At 38.2% G+C, this 21509-nt stretch overlaps 1 protein-coding gene across 4 annotated transcripts in view; it reads right to left on the bottom strand.

Moving 5' to 3' along the window:
• The window catches only part of POC1B (POC1 centriolar protein B), a 55074-nt gene that overhangs the window by 15204 nt on the left and 18361 nt on the right, over positions 1-21509 (bottom strand). For all 4 annotated transcript variants that reach the window (XM_074827094.1, XM_074827092.1, XM_074827091.1 and 1 more), the window contains one exon: positions 13894-13980. In XM_074827094.1, the coding sequence (XP_074683195.1) occupies positions 13894-13980 (87 nt within the window). The remainder of the gene's footprint in view (positions 1-13893; positions 13981-21509) is intronic.

Genomic DNA, 21509 nt, shown 5'->3' with positions numbered 1-21509 from the left:
GATTAACATTAGTATTCTCTATGTGTTCAAATGCAAAAAAATGTGGCAACACAATTCTATAGACTAAGTCATTGTTTAACTTGCTTACCATCTGTGGTGGTTTAGTCCCTGCCGGGGTCTGAGACCACGCGGCCGCTGCCCCTCCCCACAAAGGGAGTGAAATACAAAGCCCCGGGGCTGAGATAAGGAGAGGTTTAATACAACAGTGCAACAGCGACAAAACAAACAACAATAATAACAACAACAGTAACAGTAATAACAATGAACAGAGCAAGATATGTACCGATACAGCAGTAAGGAGAGCAATGGCACAAAACATGCGTTCACCGATTCTCCCGCGCTCCGGCGCCCAGACGTGAGGTCAGCATGGTATTGAATAACCCGGCTAGAGCTTCCCCCCACTGCTGGGGAAACCTAACCCTATCCTAGCTAAACCAGGACACCATGCTACTGCTCTAGTGTACAAAAAGTGTCTTGGAATTTTATTTGTATTAGTGATACTCAGACCAGAACCTTCACAGTCTAAAACAGTATTCAGTATCAATTAATAAAAAACAGGTTGTTAGGCATTGGAATGGGCTGCCCAGGGAGGTGGTGGAGTCCACATCCCTGGAGGTGTTTAAGAGTCGGGTTGACTTAGCGCTGAGGGATATGGTGTAGTTGGGAACTGTTAATGTTGTGTTGAGGGTTGGACTGGATGATCTTCAAGGTCTTTTCCAACCTTGACAATTCTGTGATTCTGTGAATTGTCTTTATGTAGGTCTACACAATTCAGTATGTTCTTGTATGAATGCTGCATCAAAGTTCTGACAAAAAAAAATTAATCTACATCATCAACTGTTTCTTTTTGGTGTAAAGGAACATCCTTTTAATGTGACTAATCACACTGGCAGCCAAAACAGGAGTGTCAGTATGTTCCACAAGTAGGACTGAAAGCCACAGTACATGTACAACTCAGAGCTGAAGCACAACAGTAGAACTTGCTCGTGTCACTGTATCTCAGTAAACTACTACAAATCTGTTCTGTAAATCTGGTCCTCTGATTAGACCAGGACAAAGAGAAACCAGAAACTTTTATTCTATTCCTGCTTTCCATTTCTTTGGCATTGAGGTCTGACGCTTTACGAAGAAACAGAACAGAAATTCTGTTAAGAATCACCATGGATTCAAATTAAAGCCCTCTTGTTTTGCAATGATGACTAAGTTGCAGCCTCTCTACAACTTTTCTATTTTTAGAAAAAACTCCCTTATTTGTACTATGATCTTTTCAGACTTCTAAAAGGAAGGTAACTTTGGTATTTTATTATCACCAGCAGCAGCCTGGTGATAGCAAGAATTTGTGGAACTGTGTGTCCATGCAAGATACAAGAGGATGTACCAATTCCCATACTCTAATGAAAACACAGTGTCACTGGCACTCCCTGACATTTATGTCCCTGCATCTTAAGGAAAATAATTTATAATAACAACAGCAGCAAAGGACAACATTAACACAAATCTTTTCTAGAGATCAATCAAGTTAAGCACCTAACACTTACATATAAGATATTCCTGCTAAGAACAGCAGCTCAGATTCTGAAATGTCCTTGCGCTCCCTTGTGCTCATGGCCTTGTGGCACTTTCTTTGAAAGTAAAGCACATTTTTCTAAATAGTTTGGTTGTATGGGTTAGAGTTGGATTAGGGATATAACTGAAATGAAATAAAGATATATAAAGAAATACTTAAATATTTAACTAAATCAGAATTAATGAAAAACTGCATTAAATACTATCCACTGGGGTATAGATAACAAATATAAACACAACTATGCTAAAAGGCATGTAAAACAGAATAGCATACTGTTCCATCCCCTTTATTAATTTCGTTTGATTCACAGTGACTCTGTGTTTGCAACTGCATAGAAGAGCTAAACAATGTGCAATCAATTGTACCATACCAGTTACGACAGGTAGTGGGCTAGTCAAGATGCAGAGCTGCCACCCTTAGTGGGATATGGAAGAAGGCATATCCCTACTGTGTGACGCACTCCGTACTTGACGTTAAAATGACAATAAAAACGAAAGCAGTTGGCACTATAATCCCAGATCCACAGCTGACATTCCAGTCCTAAATGCCAAATTCCTGTTGGGGATTTAGAGCCTTCACAGATAAAATATGCTGTTGCTTTTTACAACTGTAAAAGGCAGAAAAATACAAATGACCATAAATTAGAAGTGATGAAACACTGCTGATCAGGATAACTGAAGGCCTCCGCAAAAACTCTATAGCCATTAGAATTAGAAGCAATAAAAAGGACATTTTAGCCCACTTTCCTAAGGAAACAATGCTGGGACTATCATTTCTGTCTGCTTGTACCCGCACCTCACTTCTAAGTTTTGAACTTGTTGCAGATTTAAGAAGGTCTGATGAAGGAAGAGATATCCTAGAAAGAGCTGATTTCATATAAGTTTCCTGAGAATAGATTGCCAGCTAAAGGAGAAAAATCAGTAAATACTCCCACTGGGAGAAAGGCTCTGGCATAAGTTTACACATTATTGGAGACCAGAGAATGCATGAGAGAAACAGCATTACCTCAAAGCGAGGGAAAAGTTTCACATAAAACCTTACAGTCAGCTATGAAACACAGATTTGTAGGAAGCTAGGCTACATAATTTCTGCCATTCAAGGATTTTATGTACTTTACAAATACCAGGAACAAAAGAAGTCCTAGCAATGGCACACTTATTAGCTAGAGGTGTTAAAAAGTGATGCAGAACTTTTTTAAAGTGGTTAGTGAAGCATTTTTATCTTCCAATTTGGAAGATAATAAAATGCTGCAATTGTATTTCTGGCAAAATACTTTCTATTCTAACCATAGCAAAAAAGACTGTTAAACAATTTACACTGTATGTAAATATTTTTAAATCTGAGGTTATGTAGTTTGAACTCAATGGTTTTGAAATAACTTTAAAAGTAAGGTAAAGATGTTGATTTCTAATATATCCTGGAATAATGGAGAAATACCGGGGCAGTGGGGAAGCTGACATTCCATTAGTAGTTAGAAAGGATAAACAGGATAACTGTGTGGTCAGAGGTCACAGTCAGCTTGAGAATTGTGTCAGGGAAAAACACTGAAAAGTTGATTTAGAACACATATAGCAAATATTTAAGGGATAATGTGGTTTGAGACAGAAAAGAAAGCATCTGTCAAACTGAAGAGCTCTCTAGTGAAATACTTAGTCAAACTGTTCCTGATAAAAGTACCTTTTTTTAAAAAAAATCCATAATATGCACACTAAAATTTTAATTAACACATTTTAGGTTGTAATGCAGTATAAAGTCAATTATCTAGATAGTGTTTCTTCAAAAACAGTTGAATCAGAAGGTTACTACAGAATTATGCTGGTTTTAGTGATTCCACTGAAATATGTTCTTGTTTCAGTCCCATGCAAAAGGTATCAGCGATCTGGAAGACCAAGTTTACAGACAACACAAAAAGGCATACTGGAAACCTATTAAAATAGTTGGGGTTACCCGGCAATCTGACTTCAGCCAGCTGTCCAAATGTAGCCTTATGTACACATGTAAGATCTCAGAGATGAAGACACTCTAAAGTAACCTACTATAGGAAGCAGAGGTGTTGAAAAGAACTACAATGACATAATATATAACTGAGTGAAATGATAAAACTTTGATGTTATAAGGTTATTGAATGAAGAATTACAGTAACTTCTTACATTTAGTTATAAGGAGCTGAAAGTACTGATCAAGAGATAGTATTGTACTGTTACACTACACTGGCAAAAATTGGAAGCAGGGCCACAGAATTCCTGTCCTAAGAGATGTGTAAGAAATGAGGAAATACCTATAAGAACAAATCATGGCTTGGAAGAGTAATCTTTTCAGTGAGGAACATTTGACACTGATTTATCTAAGAATAGGTTAAGGAGGTTAAGGATAAAGTAGTGAATTCTCTTAAATCTCTATGTCAAGAAAGGGGTCTTCCTCTACAATAAAACTACTTCAATAGTCAACTCAGTTGTACTGCAATGCCTATGCCAGGTATCTGATTGTGCAGTGTGGAACTAACACCTTGGCAGTAAGTACAATCTCCACGCAGTTAGAATATGCCAGAGGACAGCATCGCTCCCTCCCTCCCTCCCAGGCTGGTACAACTAGAGTACCATACCGTGAGGGAACACAAAAGAAAAGGTACAGCTTTTCAGAATAGTGATGCCATGTATCTCCACTTATGGTGTCAGTCACACAGCTCTTGCTTCCCTGCCCTGCCCCGCCCCCCCCCCCCCCCCCCCCATGTATTGCAAAATGCATAATGGCAGCGGAATCCAGTGCTTCTCTTCCAGAAGAACATCCCAGTCACTAACCATGGGCTGCTTCTCACTTGTTTTCCTTTGATGACATACACTTTCTGTTTTCACTTTACAGTGCTTCAAATTCAAGCATGAAGGATGGAGCTGCCCCCATTCAGCTTCTGTCTTGGTCACCTGCTGTTTAGGTTACAGGCATGCAGACAGAAGAAAGCAAGCTGAATCCCCTTAGGCTGAAAAAAATAACTGAATCCAACACACTGCCTGAACAAAAGGAAACCATTACTACCACCTCCTTTGCTCATATTTTTCCATTGCGTCTTAAAATAGATGAAGTTCAGATGTGTCATGCATGTAACACACCTGTGTATGTTATAGCACAATTACATTGGATACATGGCTCCATGGACATCAGTCAACCTCAGTTAGGTTACAGCCAGCACTAATCTCCTAATAATTTTTTCTCATTATTTCCTTTGTGCTGGTATTAGCATTAGGATAGCTGAGCAGATCAGGGAAATGACTTGGATGGAATTAACCAAACAGTTGTTAAGTTAAAATGACTGTGAAATCATCCTTTAGCATTGTCCTACCTAATTTCTGACCACAAAACTATTTTGGTGGAAGATACAAGCCAAGATGCTTTCACAGTTTTTCTATATCAAACATCTACCTGATGAAGGAACATTTTTGCCCTTGGTGCTGAAAAATCTCAGTCTCTCAGTCTTGTTTTAAGCAACCTATGTAATTTTTGGTTCTGACTCAGTGTTTCCATTATCTCACATGAAGCAAGTAACTAATTCTCTTACAGCAAACTAGACAGTAATGCAGCAAGGTTTGCAAGGAGAGATGTGTTGTATTAGACCAATTGATATATTTGGAAAACACTCAAACAAGCCTTCAGGCAGAAAGCACCCTCTGGGTTTAGATATCACTGTAATCTAAGGGATAAATAGAATTTGCTAGCACTTGTTCAAGCACTTATTTAGAAAAAATAAGAAAATATTGAAACGGTATTAAAGTGTTTGCTTTTGTAACAAACTTCCATTAACCATTTTGAGTAACATATTGCTTATATATAAATCTATACTTCATTATATATTTAAGGTTCCACCACAGTTGCAAGTATGCTGTGCTAAACTTAAACTCCAGTAGTATTTAAGAACAAAGGGTAATTCAAGGGCAGTATTTTAGCTTAAGCATCTTGTTTTCTGACATGCTTGATCTGTAGCTCTGCTTTATTATCCAACTTAAGATAAACAAAAATAAAACATTGCAACCTTCTCTAAGAGAGTCGCGCACAATGAACTAATCTAAACATTCCCTTGTTTCTCAGTCCCACAAAATGTGCAATCTCAGAATTATTAAAGTCCCATGAATATTAAGAAGTTCAGAACTTAACTTTCTACTGCATGAAAAAAGATTAAAACAGGTGTTTACAGAGTAACAGAGCTACTGAATGCTAACTTCATTAACTTCCATTAAGCTAAATGACTCACAAATGGCATTTAGATCAGTAGTAAATCATCATCTAGGTCAGCAGGAAGCTCATTACAGACTGACAATCCAAGTGCAGAAACACTTTTCTACAAGTGCTATAGTAGTAATTTCCTGTGTGAAAGGCTTGCTGCTGTTCCTGCATTCCACAGGGGATGTTTCTTCTCAGAGGATGTTACTCTTCCCCAGGAAGAGGAAGGAACCAGTTGTTATTGGATGTGTGGGCTGATAGCTGTCGGGCATTTTCTGCATGCCGCAGAATCAGCTGTGAGAACTGTGAATACAGCTTAGATTCCCAGCCGAAGCAGGGGGAAATCACTGCTTGGGCAGACAAGGTCAAGAGCATACATGTACAGTATCTCAGGAAGTTGAAACAGAAATAATACCTGGAACTTCCATCCCTCTAGTTCTCAGAAATGTGCTGATTTGCTAAAGGAATAATATACAGGCATGGATCAACTTGAAAAGCATTCCTGAAGCATTGTACCGTTGCCATAAGTAAGACCCTATACAAAGTAAAATATTGCCAGTTCTAAAAGTCATCTACCGCAAGCCATTTATCTTACAAAACAGTACCAATAGTCCAACAACAGCATCTGTTAATAGTGTCACTAAGGGCAAAGGCAACATAATTAAACAAACTGCCTTGTGAGGAAACTAAATACTGAAGCTTATCTTTTATATGGCAGGGGGGGTCTTGCTAGGTCCCTCTCCTGAGCTTCCTGTCCTGCAGTAACTCAAGCTCCCTCCCTGTGTGCTGGGACACTTACAGGACAGGTCACCAGTAGCTAGTCCCTGCCTAGTCCAGTATCAGTGAATTCAGTGTCACATCCCACTGGCTTTTTCCTTAGTGGCAGCACTAATATATTACCTTATTCTAGTAACTGCTTATTTCCAAACTTGGTTAAAAAACTCCCCATCAACTATTTGATTCAAAAATTATTAGGGAGACAAGACAGAGTCAGACAAATAAACAGTACAATCTCATAAGGTACATTTCCTCAGGAAAGCAGGCTAAGAATAGTATAGGAAATATTATATTCTTCTATTCTCTAGTGCCCAAATTCAGAATTCTGTCTCCAATGAAAACCTGACTTTCTCTCAAGCTCCAGTTCACTCAAATATAATGAAGCCTATTAAGGAACATCAAGACATGTATTATTACCTAATTATGTAGCGGCACAACACATTTCCTGTTCTCTCCTTGTAAACCAGCAGTTACACGCTGTGTTAGAATAGCATCACTGCAAAATGCAAGGGCCATTTGGATCATATTCTTCTTTTATTATAAATGTTGAGTTCACCTTCATGTATCTGATCTTTAAGTGTTATTTGATGCTAGAGGTATCAAAGCATATTGCTTTTAAGATTAAGTACACAAATCTTTTTAAACATGCCTGTGCCTCCACAGAGGCTCAAGCTGCAAGTTCAGAAATCTACTGTTCAGTAGCCAAATGCTTCATCCTTTTGGTGCTTGTGACGGAAGATGAGCCATTTTGTTCATATACACCATACCTTTGGAAGGCCCCTAGCTGGGCAACTGAAAAGGCTGTCTCTAGTACCTCGTGGTTACTCCAAATGGATTAGGTGCAGCCTTTGGGAGGGATGCAAGACTTTCCTTCCCTGAGAACAGCTGAAGATGTTTAGCTGCAGAGCTGTGGGGAGAAGGCAGCCTATCCTCTTCCCCCAGCCCCACCCCTTCATAGCGTACAAAGAGTAGAAAGGTCTGTCTGCAGTGTGCTGTAAGCCAAGATGACACTAAAAATTGCTTGTGTAAGAGCAAGATTGGACAGAGAGAAGGATTCATTTGCAAAGACACAAGACCAGAGTTTACAAATTCTTATTTTTATTCTGCCACACTGAACACTGAGTTCCCCTATTTATAGCACTTAATCTATGTTTTTATAAGATCTAGCATTAGAGATTCAGAGCCTGTTTGAGAGGTTTTGGTATGCTCATCTATGGAAAAGGTGCAGACAGTTTTACCTCAAAACTCTGGAGAAACAGGATCTCTTCACATTATTCCTTACTTTCATTCCATGTTTGTGATTTGGAGTTCAAATCACGGAGTTGGCAGTTTGTTCAAATATGCATTTACTGGTGATCAGAAGAATGGCAGTATAAGAAAAAATCCATAGCTATTCAGGGAGTGGCCTTTCTTATTTCTCTGCCTGGGAGCAATGAAGGTAAGGTGATAGGAGAGGCTGGGAACTGTCAATTTTTATCAAAGCCCTTCTACTGGTGGGATTGCTCCTTAGTGCAGAGCTCAGTCTAATTGGCAACTGAGTTTTGGACAAGGAACACAAGCAGGACATTTTTCTCTTTTTCTTTGAGGACAATGATTCCAGTCTTCCTTTCAGAGGGATAGTGCCAGAACTTTCCTTTGGTAGAGAAAAATGTATGCCTATCATGCAATGATCAGAGTTTAAGTGAAAGGCTAAATGTCTGAGGTCCCAAGAAAACCTGACATCCATGAACTACAGAAAGCTGTTGTGCTTTCGGATGAACTATAACAAGCAGTAAGGGGAACCACTGTGCACAGTGAAGTGCTATATGAGTTTTGCTCTACTGGCTCTTCCCTTTGATGTCTAGAATTCCTATTCTTTCCTTTCTTCCTTTACCCCTTCCCTTAACCTCACCGAAGACAGTTAGTGTAAGGCTGATGCCAGGAAAGGATGTAGATCAGAATAAATTTGAAGTTACATGGTACGGAAAATATGCAGTGTTTTTAGCTGTTAGGATAAAATTTATTTTGTCATCCTCTTCTACAGGATTCTGGAGTTGTATTATGGCATGCCAGGAAGAGATATTACTCTAAGAGTTTTTAAAAATAAGTTGCTGTGAGGAAGAACAGTTGTGTAAGACTTCATGTACACAGAGATGGAAGAACAGACACAAATTTTGCATTCATAATTGCCGTCTTTGCAAAATATATAGGATGTCTTTTAGGTAGGGGTGTTTTCTGGTTGTACTCAAAATAAAGGCAGAAAAAATTATGTCAAAAACACCTAAACCCTGAAATACATACTGGGGAAGCAATGTGTATAGGATAAATTGAGAGTACAGATACTTTTACTTTTTACATCAAGATACCTACTAAAAATGCAATACAGAAACTAACAATGTCTTACCTTGAGGAATAAAAGTTGCATATGCTCTTACTTGCTTTCACATATTTTACAAGTTGTGTGTGTGGGGGTGGAATTTATTTGGTCACTTTCTATTCTAAAACATAGTATGTTCCTTTTGCTCCAAACAGGAACAATCGTTATCTTTCCCCTTTCAATAATTAATCCAGTCTTAACTTTGTAGAAATCATACTGTAAATGAACAATAAACATGTCTTGGTTTTGGTGTTAACTAGCACTGGAAGAAAAAGAACAAACATGTCTCAGCCAGCACAGACAGTCTGACTTCCAAATTACAGTACATTGCTTTGCTTCCTCCAAATCCTGTTTACATGAGCAAGGTCAGGAGATGGAACATTAGAGAGCCTCTACAGTGATTTCCTGCTGCTGTCAGTAAAAAATACCAAGACATCATCAACTTTCCCTTGTTCGCAACAGCGTATCAGGGACCGGAGGTTACCGATGTATTGCCTTACAGACTTGAAAAAACCCAACCTCCCTCAAAACTACAAGTAAAACCAGAGGATGAAACAGGACGAAATAGTGCCAAAGGGAAACAAGACTTCCAATTCTTCCTTTTCAATAGTTCAGAAAACAAAGGCAATATTAAGGTGCTCAACACACATAGAAGAGGTGGGAGAGAGGCAGTAATGCTTTCGGAGTCTTCAACGAGATAGGAAGGAGAAAGAAACACCACCCCCAGCCCCCGAAACTTGACCCCAATTCAGTGAACATTTTCAGAGTGTAAAGGGCTAGAACACACCCCATTTTTAATAACTGCAACATATGATGGCTCTTACCCTTGGAAAAGTCAGGGCATTAGGCAAATACCAGGTAGTTAAGCATATAAAGCTTGTTTTCATACTGGTTTCAAGTAACACACAGGAGAACTGAATAAATGAATAATCAAATTCAAAGCTATTTTCCTGACAATAATAATACACAGACAGGAATTCTTCATGTTTTTGTAATTATAGTCCAAAAGAAAGCAACTCCATACTGAAGATTACACTCAAGTTTTTCCACTGACACAATGACCACATTCCCTTCACTAAGTTTACAAAGGAAGTCGCATCAGCATGAATCTTAGATGAAAACAGGTTTTTCACTGCATTCAAAAAAAACTGGCCTTACAGCTTTAAGTTAGAACACAGGGTGAAAAGATAAGGTGTTTAGAGTTCAGAGAGTTTAATAATTTAAGTGTTTTCTAGCAAAATGCCTACAAGAACATCCATACCTGCCTATCTTGGCTTAATCTTTGAAGCAAGAAAATACAAGTAAATTTAAAAAGCCCACGTAAGTAGGCATTTTAAGTGTGGAAGTTGTTATGGATTGTTGGCTTTGATGAAGCAACAAATTAAAATTCCTTGAAAAGAAGAGGAGGAGTGGGAGGAAAAGATAATACCAGTATTTCCTCATACAGATAAAGCTCAAAATATAAATGAATTGCTAAGGAAATATCTAAACATATATTTTAAATTTACAATAAAGAATCAAGAGTGTTAAATTTTTAAATATTTGTTTTTCAAATATGCTTCAGGCAGACTGTTGTCAAGAACAGATGACAGTGATACTTAGCTGCACCTTAGTTATCGGGAGTTGTGTGTCCTGTTTTGGGCTTCTCAATACAAGACATTGACATCCTGGAGCAAGTCCAGCAAAGCGAGAGCAAGATGGTGAGGGGGATGGAACACATGATATACAAGAAAAGACAGAGAACCAGGATTGCTCAGCCTTAAGGAGGAAGGATACAGGGAGATCTTACTGCCATCACAAATATCTAATGGGCAGATAGAGAGAAGACAGAGCCAGACCCTTATTAGAGGGCCACAGTGGTAGAATTAGAGGCAGATGGGTTGGAACATATGAAATTCTAGCTAAATATATTGAAAAAAGATATTTTCACTAGTCAAACACTAGAGCAAGCTGCCCAGAGAGGTGGCGGAATCTTCATCCTTACACATATTAACAAATGAAATGACAAGGCCTTCAGGAACCTCATCCAAGTTGGCCTTGCCTTAATGGGGAAATTAGATGAAATGACTCCAGACATCCCTCTCAACTTATGCTGCTTTATCATTGTTATTAACAAATCTTTACAGAAGGAAAGAAAAGGAATACTGTTTTGCTTTGCCATAAGTCATCTTAGGGGCAGTAACAGCATATTTCCTATGACCAGTAGGACAGGACACAGTTCCAATAGATGAAGAACAGATTCTCAGCAGGGAGAACACTTTCTCCTATTTCCTGGAGTAGCTTGAGATCTATGGGAGTTTGCCTGCTTACCATTAAGGAATTTTGATAGCCATTCAACAAAACATTACGGGGTTTTGTATAGACTTCCAGTCTCCTTGAAGATATTTCAGGGAGCTTTAGGGAACTTATCACAGCTTCAACAAAGCCAGTCTTTAAATACTTGAGACAGCGATCTAGAAGATACAGACTGTATCTTCAACATATTTATTTTACTTCTGCTACTGAAGATTAGCTACTTCCAGTGGTCCAGGGACTTGCCAAGGTGTTTTGTAAATAACCTTAGGGCCCTGCTGTGTTACATGTGTGATAAAGACATTGAACAAGAACCCTTAAAGATATGTAAGTGCAGAGTACATTTTTCTCCCTACACATATCAGAAGAGCAGAAGAATTGCTTAAGCTAGAGCAAAACACTTCAAAAAAAGTAGGTATAGACAGGACATCTGTAAATTAACCTGGCAACCTGATCAAAGATTTTTAGACGTTTAGTCATTCTTCCAGTAGAAGTAGTACCAAAAACCCATAAGCAATTTTAAGATGGGTCTTGACAAGTTTGCAGAAAAAAAAAGTGCACAGTGATATTGTCTTTGATAACCAGTAGAAAAAGAGCAACCCAGGGGGGTTGGAATCAGAGGGAGGGATGGGGGAGGACAATGAATTACACTAGAGGTTGGTAACCTCAAATTAGAGGAGGATTAAATTTAAAACAAACAAACAAAAAAAAACCACCACAAAAAAATGCACAAGCACAGTATCTTTCAAGTGAGGACAAACAGTATCAAGAGAAAATCTAGCAGTGAAGGTGTGTTGGGAAGAAATCCAGCATCTGCTCTTCCCCCTTTGATTTTTATGATGAACACATGAAACCTCTATACATTAAGGAAATTGAGCCAGCTTCAGATGAAAAGGTCCAAGTCACTGAGATCCAGAACCCCTTGGAAACAAGACACAGAGACTGGATGGCTGGCCGGACTAAAAAACAGATGATAATTCCACAAAAAACAGAAGCTGGTAATGCAGCAGACACTGGACAGGATGATGACACTAAAAGATGAACTGACATTAGAAAGTAGAGAGGATCAGATAGTTTGGTGAAGGATGCTAGCAACAGAGAAAACATGCAAATGGTTTCTGGATTTGTGTCAATAATGGTGTGTTGGACAGAGCAGTTGTCCTTAAGTCTGTAGTCTGAATAACAAGGATACAGAAATATTGCTAGATGGAAAAAGATGCAGATGGTGAATGCTGAGATGTGGAAAAGTGAGAATCAATGGTGAACAGGAGATCAAGATAATGGAAAAAAAACCCACGTAGTGAGTACTGACACTGGCAAAAGGCATGAATTTTGAAGCAACATTTTTGTAATGAAGACAACTGTAAAGCCAGAGAGCCAGCAATCAAAATGATGCTGTCTCTAGTGGGTCGACTTATTCCTACTATGAGTTCTAGACATAAAGTTTTATAAACTGCTCTCATATCAAAAAAATTAATGAAGATGAAATGATTGGCAGATTTATAGGTATGTAACAAAGAATTACAGTGTAACCATATATTTGAATTCTGTGATCAGTATTAACATCAGGAAGTAATGAACACAGTATTTTAAAGTGGTAAGTAGCCAATAAATTATATCCACCACAATCCACTATCTGTCAAGCCTACTAACAGAGATTTCTGGTAGTCTGCAAATTACTTTTGATTGAAGTTATCTTAAAGAACCATATTTCTATTGTGAAAACATGACAACTGCTAAACCTTAAAATATATGAAATTATCATCTCTCAAATAAAAGTTATGACACGATTGTTTTGAAGAAAAGGTTTCTCTTAGACATCAGCCTCTGTATCATGATCTTCAACAAGTGATCTTAATGAATTTTATAAAGTACCTTCACAACATACCTCTTCATAAAGCATTCATGACAAAATAGAAAACCAGAAACCACACCTGCTGTCTATTCATATATATTAACCCTTCAGCCACACAAACTTTTATTATGGTAACTAAAATCAGTCAAGATACAATTTATGCCTTCACAGAAACAGATTCAGAGCTAAAAGAGAAATTCTCATTTTAACCTAATTCTAGAACAGTACGTCTTTTAGATTTCATACCAGGAGAGCATATTTCTCCTCCTACGAAACTACCGTTAAAAGATTGCCTTCCTTTCCTCCCACATGCCATACCAATGTCATATGAAAAGCTAACACTAGACGTATCTAATCCTATGATACCATCTTAAAATGTGTTACTTATTTTTTCCTCCTAGAGAACTACTAGATGCCTTAGAAGGAGATAAATTAAAACATAGTTTTTGGCATTTTATTGATGAGGCAACTATTCTTCAGGTTTCCCATTATTTGCAGATAAAGACAGAGTTACAAAAAGTGTTTGAGAATAAGCCACAAATTTTAACAGTAATATTTAGATATAATTAACATGGGCCTATAATTAGAATTTCTGCTTAGTATATGGGTAAAATTACTAGCATGAAGTGAAAGCTTTGCTATTACACCATCTTGTGGTTAGCCTTGGAAACTGTGAAAGAAAGCTTAAGTTTTGAAAAGTTAGGATATTGATCTCTGAGCAGTCAACAATTGTTAAGAAATAGATTTCATTCATACAGACAGAAAGAGCGCATTTCTGATAACATGTTAGTTTAACCTATACCCTATCTTTCCACCCCTGTCCAGAAGGCAACTTACCAGAGTACTGAAAGATGAAGAGGAACTAATCTCTATGACAGGTGGGTCAAGTGTTTGAGTACTAGTCACATCAAAGGTAGGGTTGACCTGTTGAAAATGAATTATAATATTATTATTTCAGGACCAATAGAGAAAGGGAAATAAGACTGAAATAAAAAGGACCACTTGCTACATTAAGGCACCACTATTCACTAAGGACTGGAAACAGTCTTTAAAATCTGTAAAAATAAAGGTAGGATGTTAATATCCAACCATGTGAAATGCAATCATGTAATAAAGAAAGAGAATCCAGATATACATTTATTACAGAAATATAATTTATACTTCATAAACATCCATTATCCAAAACTAACTCAGGGGATTTCTACCACAAGAGGTGCAAGTATTAAGAAGTTCAGTTGTATGACAAATCAACAAAAATGAAGTTAGAAGTATAGTCTGAAATGGATTTACCAAGATAGCCGTGCAATTGACAGAGTGGCCAATGATGTTGCTGAAATACTGAACAGTGGGTAGTATTCAGACAACTTCCCAAATCTGTAACTGTCACTTGTAGGTGCTTTTGAAAGTTTTTGCATGTGCACAACAACTATAAGGGCTCCTGAAAGTCACCTTTGAGTTTTACTTTCCAGCATCAATCACTTATGGGTGCAGTTGTAGGCAGTCTTTCCTATTCCTCCTTCAACCAGGAGGACTGTCCCCAGCAGAAGTGGTGTGCTGCCCTGGATAACTCTGGACCTGAAAGCTGCCTTCTAGCAATGATGCTCAAATAGCTTGTTACAGTCCGAGGACAGCAGCAACCTTCCACTTGTGGAGGTTTCCATATACAACTATGCAGCACTCTGTTTTTTTTTATGTTACACTGGTCCCCAGCCTGTTGTAGTTTACTTACGGCACATCCTCACTCACAGTCTCATACCACAGCTTTTAAGTCCCACTACAATTCAGCTTGAGCTAGGATCAGCTTGAGCCACTCTGGCTCAGCAATGCATAGGAGTGTGTGCACCAGGCCAGTCCCTAAGTCTGAGTTGCCTTACTGATGTGGGTGCAGCATTAGCACCAAAGCTGAAAGTGAGCACAAACTTAGCAGCCTGGATTGATCAGTTCCCAACTCACAGAAGCTCCTCAAGTCATCTATTGCAAACAAGCAGACAGACTGTTGACATGCTTGCTTCTTACACACCAACTCTGATTGTCAAAATAACTTGAAAAACAGGTAGGAGGTAACACCGAAATCTGTGATAAGTTAACCAGCCAAACACAAACCATGCTGTTCCTAAAACCACAGGAAAAACTGCTTTATACTGGAATAATGTCAGAGGCTGATTGATCAGATATGTCATCACAACATCTGCAATTCTGATGTCTTAATACCACAGTCAGACTACTTGCTTACTGTTGGTTATAGGAGTTAATCGAAAACTTCAACAATATTTTGCTAATGTCCTTTCCTGAAAGTGAAGCATTAAACAAAAATATAAGAGAATATGAAGTTTGAGAAAGCTGCTGCTTTTACTGATATTATGTTTCACCTAAGGATCAGAAAATCCTCCCTATAAAAATCTGTGTGTGCTTTCCCTACTATTGTATTATCTAGGTGTATCACAGCCTAATGCTTGCCCTCTCAGCATGATGAATGGAGGTACTATTATTATTTTCTGAACTGACAAAATTCACAGAAAGACTAGATGACTTTCAAATCACCAAGAAGTCTGGTGTAGTAAAGCAAAATGAACTTTCCTTTTCAACTTTTTATCAGTAATCCAACAGCAGCCTTATCAGAGACAGCATTAATTCCAACCATCTTAATTGAAAGTGGAAAAAAAAATAAAGAAAAACACCAAAACTCAGACTTGCCTAGTGACAGGGTTATATTTTAGTTGCCAAAAGTTTATTAGATACAAGGGCCATTTTATTTTGCCTTTTCAAGGAGAAAGACCCTACCATTTCACCTAAAGACTGTCAAAACTCTGGCTCGGCCAGAGCTGCTCAGTCAGTAACAGCTACAGTTCTATTTCCACAAGCAAAAATCCCTGATGCTAGGGTCCATACTTGGCATACAGACTTTTAGGTCAGAGATCCATTTGTTAAGTAGATAGAATGAGATGTTAAAACTGGAATTAGTAGCTAGGGAAAGCAGGCAATCGTATCTTGTACTTCTTGAAGCCTTTTTATTCAGTTCATTTGGATTTCCGTAACTTACATGCAGAAATTTAGGTTAAAACTAACAGAAGCAAGAACCTCCTTGGTAAATGCGGGTGGAAGGGCAGGAGAAGGAAGATGATGAACAGAGCTTACTAGCAAGCAAGAAGGTAAAAAGACATTTAAATACAGATGTTACCTGGTTATTCAAACTGAAAGTGACCCTCGCACTTTGCAGCACTTACAAACAAGCCTTCCTTCAGGGGAGATATTAATTCTGTTTTTAAGCTAGTTAACCTTTCTGACGAGCCGTGCTTAGGTCTTTCTTGGATTCAGTTTCAACAAGCCATTCTTCATCCATGAGCTCTTTTTTGTAAGTATTGTCTTTTAAATCAGATTACAGTTTCATCAGTGGAGAATAAGCTACCCAGAGACAAGCAGGAAAATCCATTCTGCTACCGGGCCATCAGAGCTGATAACTTAAAATTCTCCCTCAATTTGCAGATATTAGGATCAAGTCTTGCTTTCTTCCAATTTTGCCAAATGGGCTTGGAGGAAAGAAAGGGAAAAAAGGAGAACCAAAGCTAGGTAACATGGTTTAAATAATAACTTTCCATTTATCTGAAAGTTCTACCTTTTTAACTGAACTTCTCCTTTAAATTCTTCTCTACAGAAACATGATTAATCAAAGTCCCCTCTACATATAGTATTGCTTACCACTTTATCAGAGTTAAGGTGAGGAAGAGGGGAATTGCAGATTTTACTTCCCCCCCACACTCTATACATACCCTGTCTATTTAGATTAGACAGACAACTGTTCCAAAGACCTCACAGTTATTTAGTGCCCAGCATAACCAGGGTCATTTGCTTCTGACCATCAGTCAGTCCTGCAATAAGTATAATTAACATGTTATCTGTCTGTCAATCATACTATGGACATCTAAGCCTAAAGTCTTTTTCTGACATGCATCATTTGGGGACTGAAGAGAGGGCAATGCACCTGCAGGACTCTCCAGAAGAGGGACAGCAGGTGCCTATCACCTATCAGTACTCTAATGTAGAGGAGCTATGTTATTACTAATAGCTCTTGAAACATCTTCTTTGAGTTTAAGAACAAGGCCAAATGGCGGGTGCTGCACTTCGGCCACAACAACCCCCAGCAGCGCTACAGGCTTGGGGAGAAGTGGCTGGAGAGCTGCCAGTCAGAGAGGGACCTGGGGGTGTTGATTGACAGCTGGCTGAACATGAGCCAGCAGTGTGCCCAGGTGGCCAAGAAGGCCAATGGCATCCTGGCTTGCATCAGAAATAGCGTGGCCAGCAGGGACAGGGAAGTGATCTTACCCCTGTACTCGGCACTGGTGAGGCCGCACCTCGATGACTGTGTTCAGTTTTGGGCCCCTCACTACAAAAAGGACATTGAATTACTCGAGCGTGTCCACAGAAGAGCAACGAAGCTGGTGAAGGGTCTGGAGCACATGTCGTACGAGAAGCGGCTGAGGGAACTGGGGTTGTTTAGTCTGGAGAAAAGGAGGCTGAGGGGAGACCTCATCGCCCTCTACAACTACCTGAAAGGAGGTTGCGGAGAACTGGGGATAAGTCTCTTTAATGAAGTAACAAGCAACAGGACAAGAGGTAATGGCCTCAAGTTGCGCCAGGGGAGGTTTAGACTGGATATTAGGAAGCATTTCTTTCCAGAACGGGTTGTTAGGCGTTGGAATGGGCTGCCCAGGGCAGTGGTGGAGTCCGCATCCCTGGAGGTGTTTAAGAGTCGGGTTGACATAGCGCTGAGGGATATGGTGTAGTTGGCAACTGGCAGTGTCAGGTTAATGGTTGAACTGGATGATCTTCAAAGTCTTTTCCAACCTAGATGATTCTGTGAGATAATCTCCTTGTTATATACATCAGAGATATTGTAGAATGAGTTAAATGCTTTTTTGGATACAGGGTTACTAAATAAATACATGGTATGATTAAGTTAAGAAAATGTGCTCATTATGTGGAATTGTCACATCCTGGAGCTGGAATGAAAGTCTCCTCTGCATAGAGTTCTGCTCATTGCTTTATCAGAGATAAGGGGAGGATGGAGGGCATTGCATAGGGGTGCAAAAACTGTCATAGGCCACATAAAAAGACATTATCCATATATATAGAGATAAATAAAATCATTAAGCAATAAGTCAGAAATAGCAAAGTGTCTAAAGAAAAGAGCACAAAAACACGAAGGCTATAGCTAAACCCTTCTTGAAGATATTCATGTTTAATGTCACACTAAACATTAATGGGGTAATGGAACGAAGCTAAGTGTAAAAGTTTCAAATGACTTGACATTTCCTGACAAGGTGGTGTAGTTAGCTGTCAAATAATCTCACCAAACATATTTGGAAAAAACTTAACTTTAGAAAACAAGAAAGAAAAACCAGAACACTAAAATCAAGGTAGAGAGAACTGTCAAAAAGCAAGGTAGAGAGAACTGTCATGTATTAAAGGCTTTCGAAAACAGTCTTACAAAGCTTTCCTTTAATTACCTGGTAAACTGATATATGAGTACTTTCATTATCATCTTCCAATATGATGATACAACTACCACATTTTGATCCACAGCACAAGAAAATGAAGGAAGGTTTCTACAGAACCTTTAATGTACGGAATTACAGATTTCTAAAGACTGAAGTGGAGCAAAACAAAAATATATTATTTAAAGAAAGTGAGAGGCAGAAATAAGGATCACTGCTTAGGACAGAGAACTAGGGGAGTAACAAAAGAAGCAGGCTCAACTAACTATGTGATTCTCCGCCATACGCTTTAAGTAAATGATTATGCACCTACAAATATCCCTCTTTTGATTTTAATAAAGTATATCCAATCTCAAAAAAAATCCCCCACCTTTCACCTTATTTTTATAATGTATTTCATAACATTGGTAGTATATCAAAAACCTAAAAATTAGTAAAATTAAAAGAGGAAGTTTTAAATTACTCAAAGTATTTCCCAGGAAAGTGATGTAGCTAGCTGTGAAATAGTCTCTCGAAACATAGCAAGAGAAATTTAGCTTTTAATTTGATTAAACACTGTTCTTTGTGTTAGACTGAAGCCCTCAAGCCAAGTAAGCCATATATTCTTATTTCTACTGCCACCTAGCGTATATTTTGGTTTCCTTCATCTAAGAAAACAGAACTGAAATTATACTGAAAATTTTAACTAAATCAGTAGTAGCTTTCATGGTCAAGATAGTATCGAGGTTTGAACATATTAAGATGTGTTGAGTTTCTATGTTTTTAAAGGAAACTGTTATTTTTATCTTCCATCTGCTTTAAAGAGGTCTCTAGTATATGAAAGATTAATTATATGCAAACACAGGAAATTCAGAAATACAACTGTCACCAAATGGAATGCATTTCTTTTAGTATATTACACTAAAATCGCATTAGTGATTAAACATACTATTTTCAAATATGCCCAAAAGCTCCTTATTTCAAAGGAAGGCTATAACTGGGATTTTTTTCTCATCTAAATTTAGACATACTGCTAGACACCTGTATTTGAGCTGGTCATCCAAGATTACCTCTATGGTCAATGGAAAAAAAGTAGGTGCCTTCAGAGAAAAAGTCATTTACTTACAGTTCCAAATTTTCTGAACAATTGTAATGATTGTAAGCTCTAAATCTCTACTTGATTGAATATTCAAGAATCACATTGATCAGTGCAGTTGGAGTACAAGTGTAAAGATTTATAAGTCAAGAACATGAAATTCAGCATTGCATTAAAATTCAGGCTACTGCTGGTCTGAAGGGAAGGAGATACAAGTAAGGAATTTCTTGTAAAAGTTAATTATGCTTCAAAAAGTAGGCAGAGGGAAAGAAAAAAACCTATAGAAGGTATCTTAACTATTACTGGCTCTGCGTATAGCTTTGATGAGTAAGAAAAAGTTCTAAGAAAAGGTGAGAGTATGCCCAAGCTCCACATTTCTGTCACTATCCTGAAGGCAAAATACCAACAATTCTTAATGCCCCTGTGCAAGCTGTTTTGTTCAAAACAGCTTTTCCAACTGGTGATGTGTGAAAACACTACAGCTGTGTCTGAATCCAACTGAATAAATTCTGAGCAAAGTTCTGGAATAGCAGGGACCTTGCCACATTGAGGCAAGGAGGGATAGAGAAGCAACAATTATTCAAAAGCAGTAAGAAACCTGGATAGGCATGAAACATTAGGAATTTAAAAAGCATGGACAGAATTATTTCCCCCTGCCTGAAACTCTTGCATATGTTACCAAGTCCCTTAAAATACTGTTACTTCAGTTTAATTAAGATCAATCATCTTCCCAGAAAGGAGGTAGTTCTGCATTTTACCTGAGGTACAGATGAGATACTAGCAAAAACCGTGTCCTTACAATTGCTGTGCTGTACTGGAATAGATCACCCAGAGAGACTGGGGAATCTCCACCTCTCTTCAAGGCCTCCTAACTAGACACAGACATGGCTGACTCAATGTACCACTGGCAACAGGACCAGATGACCTCCAAAAGCTCCCTCTGACATGCCTGTGATTCAGTTAGTCCTTTTCCTCATATATTAGAAACATGATGAGCCACAGAAAGATGAGGGTGGTGTTGCGGTGGAACTGCCTAGTGCTACAATTCTCTATATTGCCTGTTGCTTAGAAAGAGGTTGGGATGTTTAAAAAAAAAAAGTATGTTTGTTTTAACTAAAAAGGGACAAAAATATTTTTCTTCTTTTTTTCTTCTCCAGAGTACAGCATAGCACAGTGGGGCTAGAAATGCTCTTTTTTCTCAGTTACAGGAGGAAATATTTAAGATGGAACACTGAAAAATTTCAAGCATAGTTAGTGCCACTAAAGCATGTTACTGCTGGTAGTAACCTGATACTAGTTTTGTCTGGATAAATTATGTCTCCGTTCAGATGGCGAAATCCATTCTTCCTTGCCACAACAGAAAACCCATAATTTTTGAGACAGACAGGGGGCAGTTAAAAAAAAAAAAAGGAAAAGACATATGGATTAACAAAACTTGATAACTTCACTTTAACACTCTCTAAACTATTATATCATTACATTAATTCTGGAAATAAGCTGCAAGAGATCCTAATCATTATTATTATGTTATTTAATTTAGAAATATAGAGTACATTAATATCTTTTTTGATGAAACTATCAGACACTGTTCTGTCTCAAAGAATATAATTTATTTCATGTTTATTTAAGAGCAAGATATTCTAACATGATGTTAGTAGAAAACTAAACACAGCAAGCTTATTCTTAAAATCCTGAAATCAAGACAGAAAATATACCACAAGAGCCCAAAACTTTGCTACAACAAATTAAAAAGTCATAGAGCCCTCTCACTACTACGGAGCACCTAACCCAGAAGCCTGTAAGATGCTACAAATGTCACAGCCATGAAGAAATGCAGGCATTAGATTAAGTGAAATCTGTCAAAGCTAATTGATAAATAATTTCTT

Source organism: Strix aluco, chromosome 5 (assembly GCF_031877795.1).
Source record: "Strix aluco isolate bStrAlu1 chromosome 5, bStrAlu1.hap1, whole genome shotgun sequence".
In the NCBI taxonomy this organism is placed as follows: domain Eukaryota; kingdom Metazoa; phylum Chordata; class Aves; order Strigiformes; family Strigidae; genus Strix; species Strix aluco.
This window is presented reverse-complemented; position numbering and strand designations above follow the sequence as displayed.